General features: G+C 46.5%; 1 protein-coding gene across 1 annotated transcript in view; it reads right to left on the bottom strand.

The window, feature by feature from the left end:
• Positions 1 to 254: 254 nt before the first annotated feature.
• The window catches only part of TRPV1 (transient receptor potential cation channel subfamily V member 1), a 41,264-nt gene continuing 27,647 nt past the window's right edge, over positions 255 to 13,871 (bottom strand). The window contains exons 11-16 of the mRNA XM_060688478.2: positions 10,714 to 10,780; positions 8,881 to 9,197; positions 7,098 to 7,225; positions 4,369 to 4,487; positions 2,788 to 2,917; positions 255 to 726 (exon numbers count right to left, since the gene is read on the bottom strand). Of these exons, the coding sequence (XP_060544461.1) occupies positions 714 to 726; positions 2,788 to 2,917; positions 4,369 to 4,487; positions 7,098 to 7,225; positions 8,881 to 9,197; positions 10,714 to 10,780 (774 nt within the window). The 3' untranslated portion in view covers positions 255 to 713. The remainder of the gene's footprint in view (positions 727 to 2,787; positions 2,918 to 4,368; positions 4,488 to 7,097; positions 7,226 to 8,880; positions 9,198 to 10,713; positions 10,781 to 13,871) is intronic.

A 13,871-nucleotide genomic window follows, 5' to 3' on the forward strand; every position in this document is an offset into this window, starting at 1 on the left:
AAAGTGGTATTAACACTTCACGTGTTCTTGATTCTATCCTTCTGTTGATGCAGCCTAGAACTGTGTTGGCTTTTTTGGCAGCTACAGCACAAGGCTGGCTCATATTTAAGTGATAATCCACCAGGATACCTAGATCCCTCTCCCAGTTACTATAGTGAAGACATTGTCTTTTTTCCCCTTCTTACCCTATAGGATTTACCTGTGAGTAAAGCCATAGCAAAGTCCGTTCGGGACAAAGGGGCTGAGGGCTAAAATGCAAGCAATAAGATGATATTTTTAGTAAGCTTTTCAATCATTATTACATGGAACTTAACAAGGATTCACATTGAAATGATGTTTTTCAGGATGCTTGTTGAAGGGGTTTCCAACCTTGGCAGTGTGTTTGGTCTTCAATTCCCAGAATTCCCCAGCCAACCATGCTGGCTGAGGAATTCTGGGGGTTGAAGTTCACACATCTTAAAGTTGCTCAGGTTGTGAACTTAATGCAACTTGCAAATTTCCTTTCGGTGACTTTGAAAAATACTGATACGAATGACACAAACAGACGGGTGTGACGAAGCTAAGACGGCTGGAGATAAATAATTGAGACATTCGATATGGATGAGATCTGATGATCTGATGCTCCTGGAAGAAGAGAACGACCTCCGGTGCGCACGCATTGCGCCACGTTGCGCCCACCGAAGCAGCACAAGTTGCATCTTCCATCCGAACGATTACAAGACAGGGCTGCAAGTAAACAAGGAGAAAATAAACCCATATGTCACTTAAAGACAGTTCAAAAGTTACGACAGCCTCAGGAAAACTGACTTATGGCCCATCCTTGGAGTTATGACCGTCACACCACCCCTGCGATCACGTGATCGCCATTTGGGCTCTTGGCAACCATCTCTGAATAATGACAGTTGCGGCATCTTGAAGTCACCTGATTGTGACTGGCAACCTTCCCATCTGGTTTCCAACAGTCAATTGGGGAATGCGGATCCGCTTAATGACTGTGATTCACTTAACGACTGCATGATTCACTTAACAACTGGTAGAAATGGTTGTAAAATCAAGTCTGGTCATGGGATACTCACTTAACAACCATATCTCTTAGCAACCAAAATCCCAGGCCCAATTGCGGTAGTAAGTGGAGGTCTACCGTAATTAGATTTGTGTCGGAGAGTCGTAGAACAGAAAGTTGGGAAGGGATCTTGGAGATCAACTACTAGTCCAATCCGCTGCCCATTTAGGAACCCAGTGCTACAGCCTCCCCAACTGATGGCCAGCCAACCTGCGTTTAAACATGTTAAGATATTTAAATTTAGCAGCTAAAACAATGAGGTTGTGCAGTGAGCCAGAACACACAGTTATGGTTGATTAGTTGGCGAGCGCTGGCTCCTGTGTGAGGCAAGCTGCGCTGTGATTGGCTGCTGTGGGTGTGAAGGGGGAGTTTCCCTTTTTTCCCGCCTTTTTCTTCTGTGTGCCCTGTTTGCTGTGTGATTTACCTCAGGATGCTCCTGCTGTGTCAATTTACCTCAGGATGCTCCTGCTGTGAGTATTTACTTCAGGATGCTCCTCCTGTGTGGATTTACCTCAGGATGCTACTGCTGTGTCAATTTACCTCAGAATGCCCTTGTTTGCCTGACTATCTAGTTTGCCATATATATTGCCATATATATACATATATTTATGTATATAAAACTACAAGTTCATGTCAGGGACGTACGTTGGACGCCTACTGCGCAATACCCTGACAAAACATCTCCTGCCAAGGATAGCCCGCCGTCTTTCAAGAACGTCTGTTCCAAAATTTGTCTGGAATGGTATAGGATAGGGGTGTCCAACCTTGGCACCTTTAAGATCTGTGGAGTTCAAGTGCAGAAGTCTTAAAGTTGCCCAGTTTGGATATCCCTACTATAAGGTCTACTGCCTGAGCAGGGGTTGGACTAGAAGACCTCCAAGGCCCCTTCGAACCCTGGTATTCTATATTCTAGCTGAACAGATCTAAAATATCTTTTTCCTCTCTTCTCTTCAACCAATATTAAATCATTACATTAAATCATACAGCGACGAGAGTCGTTGGATACGAGATGGGCTGCAAATAAATTTCATAATAAATAAAATAAAATAAAATATAAAATAATAAATAAAAGAAAAGAAAAGAAAAGAAAAGAAAAGAAAAGAAAGAAAAGAAATGAAATAACGACTGACATAAACAAAAATAAATAAATAAACAGGGCTTCAATCAGATTATCAGGGCTATCCTTGATTTTTTTGACCACTCCTGACAAAGTCTGTGGGAATTTTGTTTTACTGTAAGAGACCTTCCTCTCCTCACCCTTCAAGGGGATATTAATACAGGCAGACCTCGACTTACAACAGTTCGTTTAGTGACTGTTTGAAATTAGAACAGCACTGAAAAAAATGTAACTTATGACCGTGTTTCACATTTACAACTGTTGCTGGATCCCTCTGGTCATGTGATCAAAATTCAGATACTTGGCAACTGACTCATATTTATGACGGTTGCAGTGTCCCGGGATCGTGTGATCCCTTTTTGTGACCTTCTGAATGGGGAATCCAGATTCGCTTAACAATGGTGTTACTAACAACTGCAGTGACTCACTTAACAACTGCAGCAAGAAAGGTCGTTAAATGGGGCAAGACTCAGATAACCATTGTCTCACTTGGCAACAGAAATTTTGGGCTCCATTGTGGTTGTATGTCGAGCACTGCCTTTAAATAACTCAATCAGGACCACAAAAGAAAGACAGGCAGGGGACAAAATATAAAAATTAGACCAACTTGGGCAGGGACTTTTTCCGGACGTCTTGCTCATCTGACTCAGTGTAATCCTCGGAAATCGGCTTGAGGGATCCTTCTCGTTTCCCGTCTCTTAGAATCGGCACCAAGGTCTTCCAGTTTTTCCCCGAAACTGACACAATAATTAAGATTTAATGTTAGGTCGCTTGCTTAATCCTTTGAACTCCAAGCCTGTTTCTCTGCGAAGGTCAGCAAGATTCATTAGCCATTCTTTCATTGGGGTTCTCCAAGAAATCAACCCCAAGGAGAGATCCCAGTTTTTTCCACACATTGGTCAACTCTACAAAGAGAGATCCCAATTTTTCCACATGTCAGTCAACCCTACAAAGACAGATTCCGATTTTGGCAGATGTCGGCCAACCCTACAGAGATCCTAATTTTGGCGGACGTCGGTCAACCCTACAAGGAGATATCCCAATTTTGGTGGATGTCGGCCAACCCTACAACGAGAGATTCCGATTTTGGCAGACGTCGGCCAACCCTACAAGGAAAGATCCCAATTTTGGTGGACGTCGGCCAACCGTACAAGGAGAGATCCCAATTTTGGCAGATGTCAGTCAACCCTACAAGGAGAGATCCCAATTTTGGTGGACGTCGGCCAACCCTACAAGGAGAGATCCCAATTTTGGCAGATGTCAGTCAACCCTACAAGGAGAGATCCTAATTTTGGTGGACGTCGGCCAACCCTACAACGAGAGATCCCAATTTTGGCAGATGTTGGCCAACCCTACAAAGAGAGATCCCAATTTTGGTGGACGTCGGCCAACCATACAAGGAGAGATCCCAATTTTGGCAGATGTCAGTCAACCCTACAAGGAGAGATCCCAATTTTGGTGGACGTCGTCCAACCCTACAAGGAGAGATCCCAATTTTGGCAGATGTCAGTCAACCCTACAAGGAGAGATCCCAATTTTGGCAGATTTTGGCCAACCCTACAAGGAGAGATCCCAATTTTGGCAGATGTTGGCCAACCCTACAAAGAGAGATCCCAATTTTGGCAGATGTCAGTCAATCCTACAAGGAGAGATCCCAATTTTGGCAGACGTCGGTCAACCTTGTAAGGAGAGATCCCATTTTTCTTTGCAGACATTGCTCTGCAAAAATTGGGATCTCTCTTTGCAGGGTTGACCTCCTGAAGCCAGACAAAACCCATCTAAAGAAGACCCCAAAACCTGAGTTATTATTATCCTACAAAATCCTTCCTAATCATCGTTTCAAGAAGGGGAATGATTTGCAGAATCATTTGGTTGGAAGGGACTCCCAAAAAGGCCATCTAGTCCAACCTTCTCTGGTATGCAGGATTAATCCATCCACGAGAGGCGATCTCTTTTTGAGGTCGTCGTCTCTTGCTGTTAATACGACTCACTTAGCAACTGCTTTGCTGAACAGCAGAAATTCTGCGCCCAATTCTTTTTCGTAAGTCGAGGACTACCTATATACTTCAGACCTTACTTGTACTTCTGTACTTCAGCCCCACCCACCCCCGCCACCACTCACACCGCAATCCTCCCTGTTGGCTGGCAGAATAACAATGAGGACTAGTCCCTTTAAGAGCCTCCTCACCTCGGCCGGATTTGAAAGAAAAACTGAGGTTGCGTTTCAGCTCTTCCGTGTGTCCTCCGGGGTCTTCGTTGATGATGCTGAGATTGGTATTCCATGTGGACCAATTCACCTCGTCCACCCTGCTCAAGCGTGTCCGAAGGGAAACATTACAATTTTAATTTAATTAATTTCATGAGCCGGCAAATATCATATCTCTCAAACATTACTTCCAGAATTTATGATAATTCCCCCAAATACTGCTCTGCCGTTTTATGAGGTCAGCACTGACCTTTGCCCCCCAATCCCTCCCTTTCCGATCCCCAATTCTCTGCGTCTCATTGGCTATCTTCCAAGCCACTCTCCTCATGCCTTCTCCGTCAGATCACAGGAATGTCTCCCTCCTCCCATCTCCAAGGAGACAGAATCTTCAAAGGAATTAAGTAGGCAAAAGTTCAAGCTTCTCCTCTCCTCATATATATGTCAGCGCTGGGACGCTGACAATGTACAGATGGGACTCCAAATTGAGGGTATGGGGGCGGTCTGATTCTAGCTCAGGGGTCAGCAACCCGTGGCTCTGGAGCCGTATGTGGCTCTTTCATCTCTCTGCTGCGGCTCCCTGTTGCTCAAAATATGCGTCACAGCCATCAATGTGCGACACCCACCGGCACATGATTTATTGAGCTTTTCAACTCCCGGTAGGCCAACCGTGGATAAATCCAAGAAAAGAAAAGTTTCAGAAGAAAACAGAACATTTAATTCAATGACATATGCTAGTTTTGTGGCCGCTCAGGAAATAATCAGGCACGGGAAGGATTTTGTGGCTCCCGGAGTTTTCTTTTGTTTGGGAAACGGGTCCAAATGGGTCTTTGAGTGTTTAAAGTTGCTGACCCCTGTTCTAGCTTCTCAAAGTGGCCTACAGAAAGAGCAAGGGCAAAGAGGTCAAGATGGCAGCTGTCATGTAATTGCACCCCTCCCGACTTGTTGTTGTTGTTGTTGTTGTTGTTGTTGTTGTTGTTGTTGTTGTTGTTCTTCTTCTTCTTCTTCTTCTTCTTCTTCTTCTTCTTCTTCTTCTTCTTCTTCTTCTTCTTCTTCTTCTTCTTCTTCCTCCTCCTCCTCCTCCTCTTCTTCTTCTTCTTCTTCTTTTTCTTTTTCTTCTTCTTCTTTTTTAACAAATGTACATCTTTTAATGGTAGCTCAGCCTTGCCAGGTAGGGGAAAAGAGGAAACAGACCCAGGTGAGATCATTTCATTTTATTCTAAGGCTGCGTGAATAGAATCTTGCAAGTATGAAAGTATGAAACAGCCGCTGTCTCTTTTACAGCCTGAGAAAGCAAAAGCACTTAGCAATAGCACGTAGACTTATATACCGCTTCACAGTGCTTTTACCGCCCTCTCTAAGCGGTTTACAGAGTCGGCCTCTGTAAGGTAACAGCATTCCGTGCGTCTTCGGCGTATAGCCGTACTGACCACATGACCACGGAAATTGTCCTTGGACAACGTCGGCTCCTTCGGCCAAGAAATGGAGATGTGTATCATTTCCTACAGTTAGACACAACTGGAAGGGAAATCTTTACCTCTTACCTTTAGGGGTGTCAAATTGGATTTCTTCGAGGGCCGGATCAGCATTGTAGTTCTCCTAAGCGGGCCGGCGGGGTGGGGTGGGGAGATGGGACGGATACCTCCTGCAATACCCTACCGGCCAAAATGGGGCCCGGGGGGAGGGGGCTGCATGCGGCACTCTGTTTTCGGCCTGGAGAGCCTCCTGCAGCACTTTGCCGGTCAAAACGGAGCACGGGGGGACCACACACAGTGGCCCCCCAGCGGCCTACACGGATCGTGGTTGATCCCAACGATGAGGAGGCTGGTGTGGTGTTGCGCCAGCAGCCGGCGCTTGTGTCGGACAGCGAGGAGGCTGAAGAGGATGTGATGTCAGAGGCAGAGACTCAGCCAGGGCCTTCAGAACCTCCAGAGGCTCCTTCAAGTGGAGAGAGTGAAGTGGAGGAGCCTCTCTTCAATGCTCGGGCATGCAGGGCTGCCAGAAGGCAGGAGTGGCTACTCAGGAGGAGAAGGAGGTCTACTCGAGAGTAGGGCTTGAGGATAATTGGCCACTCCCTTAGCCTATTTAAGTCGCACGCAGCTAGTGCTTTCTTGCTGGAAACAACTCGTATTTATTATCAGAGTATTTTGGTTTATCGTATCTTGTTTTCTGGGCTGATTGCCAACCTTTGCCGGTCTTGTTTATCCTTGCTACTTAATAAATTTGATAAGGACCGTTGGTATGTGTCAATATTCTCAGGAATCCGGAGCTGGGGCAGAACACACAGGCTCCCCGTGCCTCATTTTCGGCCTCCACGACCTCCTGCAGCACTCTCCTGGCCGTAAACGGGCCGCACGGAGGCCCCGCGAGGTGTCAAACTCAAGGCCTGCGAGGTCTGCGCGAGGCCCATTTTTGGCTGACAAAGTGCTACTGGAGGCTGGAGAGGCCGAAAACGTTTTGGCCAACAGAGGCACTGCGGGCCGGTCCTTTGATATATCCAGATCGGCCCTGCGTGCCAGAGTTAAGCACCCTGCGTGCCAGATCCACACGGCGTGCCTTGAGTTTGACACGCCTGAATTAGCTTATCAGTCATGTTTCCAGTCTGGTCTATCTCGTAAGGCTGACAATCTTCAATAGGCGTGCAGGGTTTTGATGGTGCAGTCGTGGCACCAGTTCGAAGGATGCCCACCTCCCCAAATTAGAACGGCGATTACCGAAAGCACCAGCGATAATCCTCCTTGCCATCTGGAGTGATCCCCACCAAAACTCGTTTCCCGGATCGGAAGGAGTTAATGATGCAGTTCCAGTAGCTGTTCTCGATGTTTAAAATGGTGATGGTTCGCTGTATGCAGAAACGAGAGAGAGAAAAATCAGCCCTGCGAGGTAGACCCGATTTGTAAACCAAAGTCATTGCAGCTTTACTGTTATAATTATAAAATTATACAGGTAGCCCTCGACTTATAAGCATTCATTTAGCGAACGCTCGAAGCAACAACTGTACGGAAAGATAGACTTATGACTGGTCCTTCCACTTATGACCGTGGCAGCATCCCAGCAAAAACAGAATCAAAATTTGGGTGCTTGGCAACCAGCATTTATTTACGACGGTTGCATTTTCCCAGGGTCATGTGATCACCGTTTGCAAACTTTCCCTGCTGATTTTTGACAAACAAAGTCAATGGAGAAGCTGGATTCGCTTAACAACCACATGGTTCGGTTAACAACTGCAAGTGATTTGCTTAACAACGGTGGCAAAAAAATCATAAAAGGGGATGCAAAAGTAGCTGAACATGGAATCAGATGCAATTTAGACAGACACTCCTGGGTTTCCTGAATGACGATTTTTGATTTCATAATAAAGATTCTAGTATGCGTCAGGGGCTGGGTGAAGGTCAATCACCAGGAGACGGTGAGTTCTAGTTCTGCCTTAGGCACAAAAGCTGGCTGGAGGACTTTGAGCCAATCACCAGGCGATGTGAGTTCTAGTCCCGCCTTAAGTACAAAAGCAGCTGGGTGACTTTGGGCCAATCACCAGGAGATGGTGAGTTCTAGTCCCGCCTTAGGGATGAAGCTGACTGGGTAACTTTGGGCCAATCACCAAGAGATGGTGAGTTCTAGTCCCAGCTTAAGCCCAAAAGCAACTAGGTGACTTTGGGCCAATCACCAGGAGACGGTGACTTCTAGTCCCGCCTTAGGCACGAAATCTGTCCAGGTAAGTTTGGACCAATCCCTCTCTCTCCTCTCTACCCACCTGTCAGGGTTGTTGTGGGAAAATAGGGGGAAAGCTGAGAATTAGTTACGATTGCTGACTTGTGTTACTATATTTATAAAAATAATAAAGACTAAATAAAATAAAATAATAAAATATAATATAATATAAAATATAAAATAATAAAATAAAATAAAATAAAAAATAGAATAAAAATATAAAAAGAATAGAAAAGAATAGAATAAAATAATAGAATAGAATAGAATAAAAAATAAAAAAATAAAATAAAATATAAAATAATAAAATAAAATAGAATAGAATAAAAAAATAAAAATAGAATAGAATAAAAAAATAAAAAATAGAATAGAATAGAATAGAATAGAATAGAATAGAATAAAATAGAATAAAATAGAATAGAATAAAAAATAAAAAATAAAATAGAATAAAAAATAAAAAATAGAATAGAATAAAATAGAATAAAATAGAATAGAATAAAAAATAAAAAATAAAATAGAATAGAATAAAAAAATAAAAATAGAATAGAATAGAACAGAATAAATAAAATAAAATAAAATAAAATAAAATAAAATAAAATAAGAATAATTCCCCAGAGATGGGAAATATTGCATCCGACTATGTCCAAACCAAGACACAACAACACCCGTAAGCCTTCCTCCTCGTCCTCCCTCAAAAACCTTTGTGTGTGACCCACAATCGCGCCTCCTCCAAACTCCAGAACCGGGCGGGGGGGGGCGGATGGGGTGAAAATGGGAGGGGGGGGAACCCACCTGCAGCTTCCAGATACTTTTGCTCTCCTGCGCAATCTTGTTGACGGTTTCGCCCATGAGGGCGATGAGCATGTTCAGGAGCAGGATGTAGGTGAGGACCACGTAGACGAGCAAGAGGATGATGAAGACGGACTTGAAGCGGTAGTTCTCGGTGAACTCCAGGTCGCCCATCCCGATGGTGAACTTGAAGAGCTCCAGGCAGGTGGTGTAGAGGTTGTTGTAGGACGGGCGGGCCTTCACGGGACACGGGCAGGAGTCCTGCAGCTGAGGGATCTCCGGACGCCCCTCGTTGTCTTCCTCGATAAGGGTCACCACCGCTGTCACGAAGGGGGAAACATATCACGGAGGCGGGAAAGAAGGCAAAAGACGTGCGGGGGAGCATCGGAAGGGACCCTCAGAGGTCTTCTAGACCACCCCCCTGCCTTTGCTAAAGTAGTCCTCAATTTATGACCGTAACGGAGCCCCCTATTTCTGCGGCTAAGCGAGAGACCTGTTAAGGGAGTTTGGTTCCGTTGTACGACCCTTTTCTTGCCAACGTTGTTAAGTGAATCAGTTGCAGTTAGTAACGTGGTTGGGAAGTGAATCTGGCTTCCCCATTGTTAGAAGGTCACAAAAGGGGATCAAATGACTCAGGGACTCCCAGCAAGGGTCATAAGTACGAGTCAGTTGCCGAGCGTCTGAATTTTGATCACGGGGATGCTGCAAAGGTCGTAACTGTGAAAAATGGTCATAAGTCCCCTTTTTTCGGTGCTGTTCTAACTTTGAACAGTCACTAAACAAATGGTTGTAAGTCGAGAACTACCTATATTTAAACTTCCTTGAAGTCCTTCAGTCGTGTGACAGCAAAAAGGGGCAGGAATAAATTTAATAAATGAAATTAAAATCCACTCCATTTTATCCTTCTTCAATCATTTCTTCCCTGGGAAAATCGTGGGTAGACTTCTCCCCGAACTGGAGGAACAAACTGATGCCATAACCCAGTACAGTAGGTAGGCCTCAATTTAAAACAGTTTATTATTGACCGTTCGAAGTTACAGCCCTCAAAAAAGAAACTTATGACCATTTTTCACACTTACAACCATTGCAGCATCCCTGTTATCACGTCCTCAAAATTCAGACGCTTGGCCACTGACTCATATTTATGACGGTGGCAGCATCCCGGGGTCACGTGATTTCCTCTTGCGACCTTCTGACAAGCCAAGTCAACGGGGAAACCAGATTCACTTAACAGCCGTGTTACTAACTAACAGCTGCTGTGATTCACTTAACAACTGTGGCAAGAAAGGTCGTAAAATGGGGCAAAACAAATTTCTCATTTTGCAACATAAATGATGGGCTCAGTTCTGGTTGTAAGTCGAGGGCTACAACCCTCGATCTGTATTTCTCAATCTTAGCAACTTGAAGATAGGTGGACTTCCACTCCCAGAATCCTCCAGCCAGGAAGCTTTAAGATGAGTGGACTTCCACTCCCAGAATTCCCCAGCCAGGAAGCTTTAAGAGGGGTGGACTTCCACTCCCAGAATTCCCCAGCCAGAATGCTTTAAGAGGGGTGGGCTTCCACTCCCAGAATCCCCCAGCCAGGAAGCTTTAAGATGAGTGGACTTCCACACCCAAAATCCTCCAGGCAGCATGCTTTAAGATGAGTGGACTTCAATTCCCAGAATTCCCCAGCCAGCATAGAATTCTGGGAGTTGAAGTCCATCCATCTTCAAATTGCCAAGGTTGAGAAACATTGCCATAACCAATGCACTGCACAGCCCTGGTGTGGCTCTCGCCTCTTCCTCCTTGCTCCCCCCCCATCCCCGGCCCAACTTCAGCCTGACCATCCCTCACCTGTTGAAAATCCCAGGTGGAAGAGCAGGTAAACCATGATAAAGCGGCCCAGGTCTCGTAGCATCATCTGCACAGAGAGGAGAAAATGGAGGTGGGTCCCTTCCAAGTGTGGCAGATTAGGAGAGCAGAAAGGGGCAGGAGAGTCCTTCTGTGCCTGTTCTGCCCTCTTAATCTGAAGGTTCCCTCCTAATCTGAAGGCCCTAATCCAATGCCCTTCTCTGATCTCATAATCGGAATATAATCTGAAGATATCTTAATCTAAAGAGCTCCTAATCCGAAAACCTCTTAATCTGAAGCACCTAATCCCATGCCCCTTTCCACCCTCCTAATCTGAACCTACCTTCCTAATCTGAACCTACCTTCCAAATCTGAATTACCTTTCTAATCCGAATTAGATTAATATGAAGCTAAATGGATGCCGCCCTAATCTGAAGCACCTAATTCCATGCCTCTCTCTGACCTCATAATCAGAATATAATCTGAAGATATCCTAAACTGAAGCGCCTAATCCCATGCCCCTCTCTGATCTCCTAATCAGAATATAATCTGAAGATATTTTAAAGAGCTCCTAATCCAAAAACCTCTTAATCTGAAGTACCTAATCCCATGCCCCTTTCCAACCTCCTAATCTAAACCTACCTTCCTAATCTGAATTTACCTTCCTAATCTGAAGCTAAATGGATCCCTCCCTAATCTGAAGCACCTAATTCCATGCCTCTCTTTGACCTCATAATCAGAATATAATCTGAAGATCTCTTAATCTAAAGATCTTCCTAATCGGAAAACCTCTTAATCTGAAGCACCTAATTCCCTGCCCCTTTCTTCCCTCTTAATCGGAAACTAATCTGAAGACATCCTAATCTGAAGGGCTCCTAATCTGAAGCCCTCTTAATCTGAAGCACCTCATCTCGTGCCCTTTATTTGAAGATGCCCTCCTAATCTAACCCCATGCCCTCTTTCCGCCCTCATAATCGGAAGCGGCTCCCTTAATTTAAAACCCTCTTAATCCTGTCCTCCTGTCTGCCCACCTAATCTTAATCTGTGCCACTTTCTACCCTAATTGGAAGCTAATCTAAATTCATCCTAATCTGAAGGCCCTCTCTGTCCCTACACACAGTCACTCATGCCCTCATCACCTCCCGCCTGGACTATTGTAACGCTCTCCCCTTGAGGAGCACCCGGAGGCTCCAACTGGCGCAGAGTGCGGCCGCGCGGGTGGTTATGGGAGCAACATGGCGCTCCCGTGTGACACCTCTCCTGCGCGAGCTGCACTGGCTCCCGGTGGTCTTCCGGGTGCGCTTCAAGGTTTTGGTTACCACCTTTAGAGCGCTCCATGGCTTAGGACCTGGTTATTTACGGGACCGCCTACTACCACAAACAGCCTCCCACCGGCCAGTACGCTCCCACAGAGAGGGGCTCCTCCGGGTGCTGTCAGCCAAGCAGTGTCGACTGGCAGCCCCCAGGGGGAAGGCCTTCTCTGTGGGGGCACCCACTATCTGGAACGAGCTTCCCCCCAGAGATACGGAGGATCCCGGATCTGCGCACTTTCCGCCATGCTCTTAAGACCCTCCTATTCCAGCAAGCCGGCCTGGCCTAATTTTCTCCCCTTTTTAAAAAATTTTAAAATTGAAATTTTAATTTGTTTTAAATTATTGGGATTTTTAATTGTCTCGGGCTAAATTATTTAATCTGGTTTTAATTATGTCTTTTAACTTTTGTATCTATGTATTTTATTCTGTGTCTGTTCACCGCCCTGAGTCCTCCGGGAGTAGGGCGGTATATAAATCTAATAAAACAAAACAAAAGTGCCCGCTTTGGGCCCTCCTAATCTGAAGGTGCCCTCCTAACCTGAAGCCCCTCTAATGCCGTGCCCGCTTTGGGTCCTCCTAATCTGAAGGTGCCCTCCTAACCTGAAGCCCCTCTAATGCCGTACCCGCTTTGGGCCCTCCTAATCTGAAGGTGCCCTCCTAACCTGAAGCCCCTCTAATGCCGTGCCCGCTTTGTGCCCTCCTAATCTGAAGATGCCCTCCTAACCTGAAGCCCCTCTAATGCCGTGCCCGCTTTGTGCCCTCCTAATCTGAAGATGCCCTCCTAACCTGAAGCCCCTCTAATGCCGTGCCCGCTTTGGGCCCTCCTAATCTGAAGATGCCCTCCTAACCTGAAGCCCCTCTAATGCCGTGCCCGCTTTGGGCCCTCCTAATCTGAAGATGCCCTCCTAACCTGAAGCCCCTCTAATGCCGTGCCCGCTTTGGGCCCTCCTAATCTGAAGATGCCCTCCTAACCTGAAGCCCCTCTAATGCCGTGCCCGCTTTGGGCCCTCCTAATCTGAAGATGCCCTCCTAACCTGAAGCCCCTCTAATGCCGTGCCCGCTTTGGGCCCTCCTAATCTGAAGGTGCCCTCCTAACCTGAAGCCCCTCTAATGCCGTGCCCGCTTTGGGCCCTCCTAATCTGAAAATGCCCTCCTAATCTGAAGCCCCTCTAATGCCGTGCCCGCTTTGGGCCCTCCTAATGTGAAGATGCCCTCCTAACCTGAAGCCCCTCTAATGCCGTGCCCGCTTTGGGCCCTCCTAATCTGAAGATGCCCTCCTAACCTGAAGCCCCTCTAATGCCGTGCCCGCTTTGGGCCCTCCTAATCTGAAAATGCCCTCCTAACCTGAAGCCCCTCTAATGCCGTGCCCGCTTTGGGCCCTCCTAATCTGAAGATGCCCTCCTAACCTGAAGCCCCTCTAATGCCGTGCCCACTTTGGGCCCTCCTAATCTGAAGGTGCCCTCCTAACCTGAAGCCCCTCTAATGCCGTGCCCGCTTTGGGCCCTCCTAATCTGAAGATGCCCTCCTAACCTGAAGCCCCTCTAATGCCGTGCCCGCTTTGGGCCCTCCTAATCTGAAGATGCCCTCCTAACCTGAAGCCCCTCTAATGCCGTGCCCGCTTTGGGCCCTCCTAATCTGAAGATGCCCTCCTAATCTGAAGCCCCTCTAATGCCGTGCCCACTTTGGGCCCTCCTAATCTGAAGATGCCCTCCTAACCTGAAGCCCCTCTAATGCCGTGCCCGCTTTGGGCCCTCCTAATCTGAAGATGCCCTCCTAATCTGAAGCCCACCTAATCTGAAGCCCTTTTCTGCCCTCCTAATCCAAAGCAGCTACCCATGCCCAGCCCTC

The sequence above is a fragment of the Pantherophis guttatus genome, chromosome 1 (assembly GCF_059756535.1).
Source record: "Pantherophis guttatus breed Tessera chromosome 1, ASM5975653v1, whole genome shotgun sequence".
In the NCBI taxonomy this organism is placed as follows: domain Eukaryota; kingdom Metazoa; phylum Chordata; class Lepidosauria; order Squamata; family Colubridae; genus Pantherophis; species Pantherophis guttatus.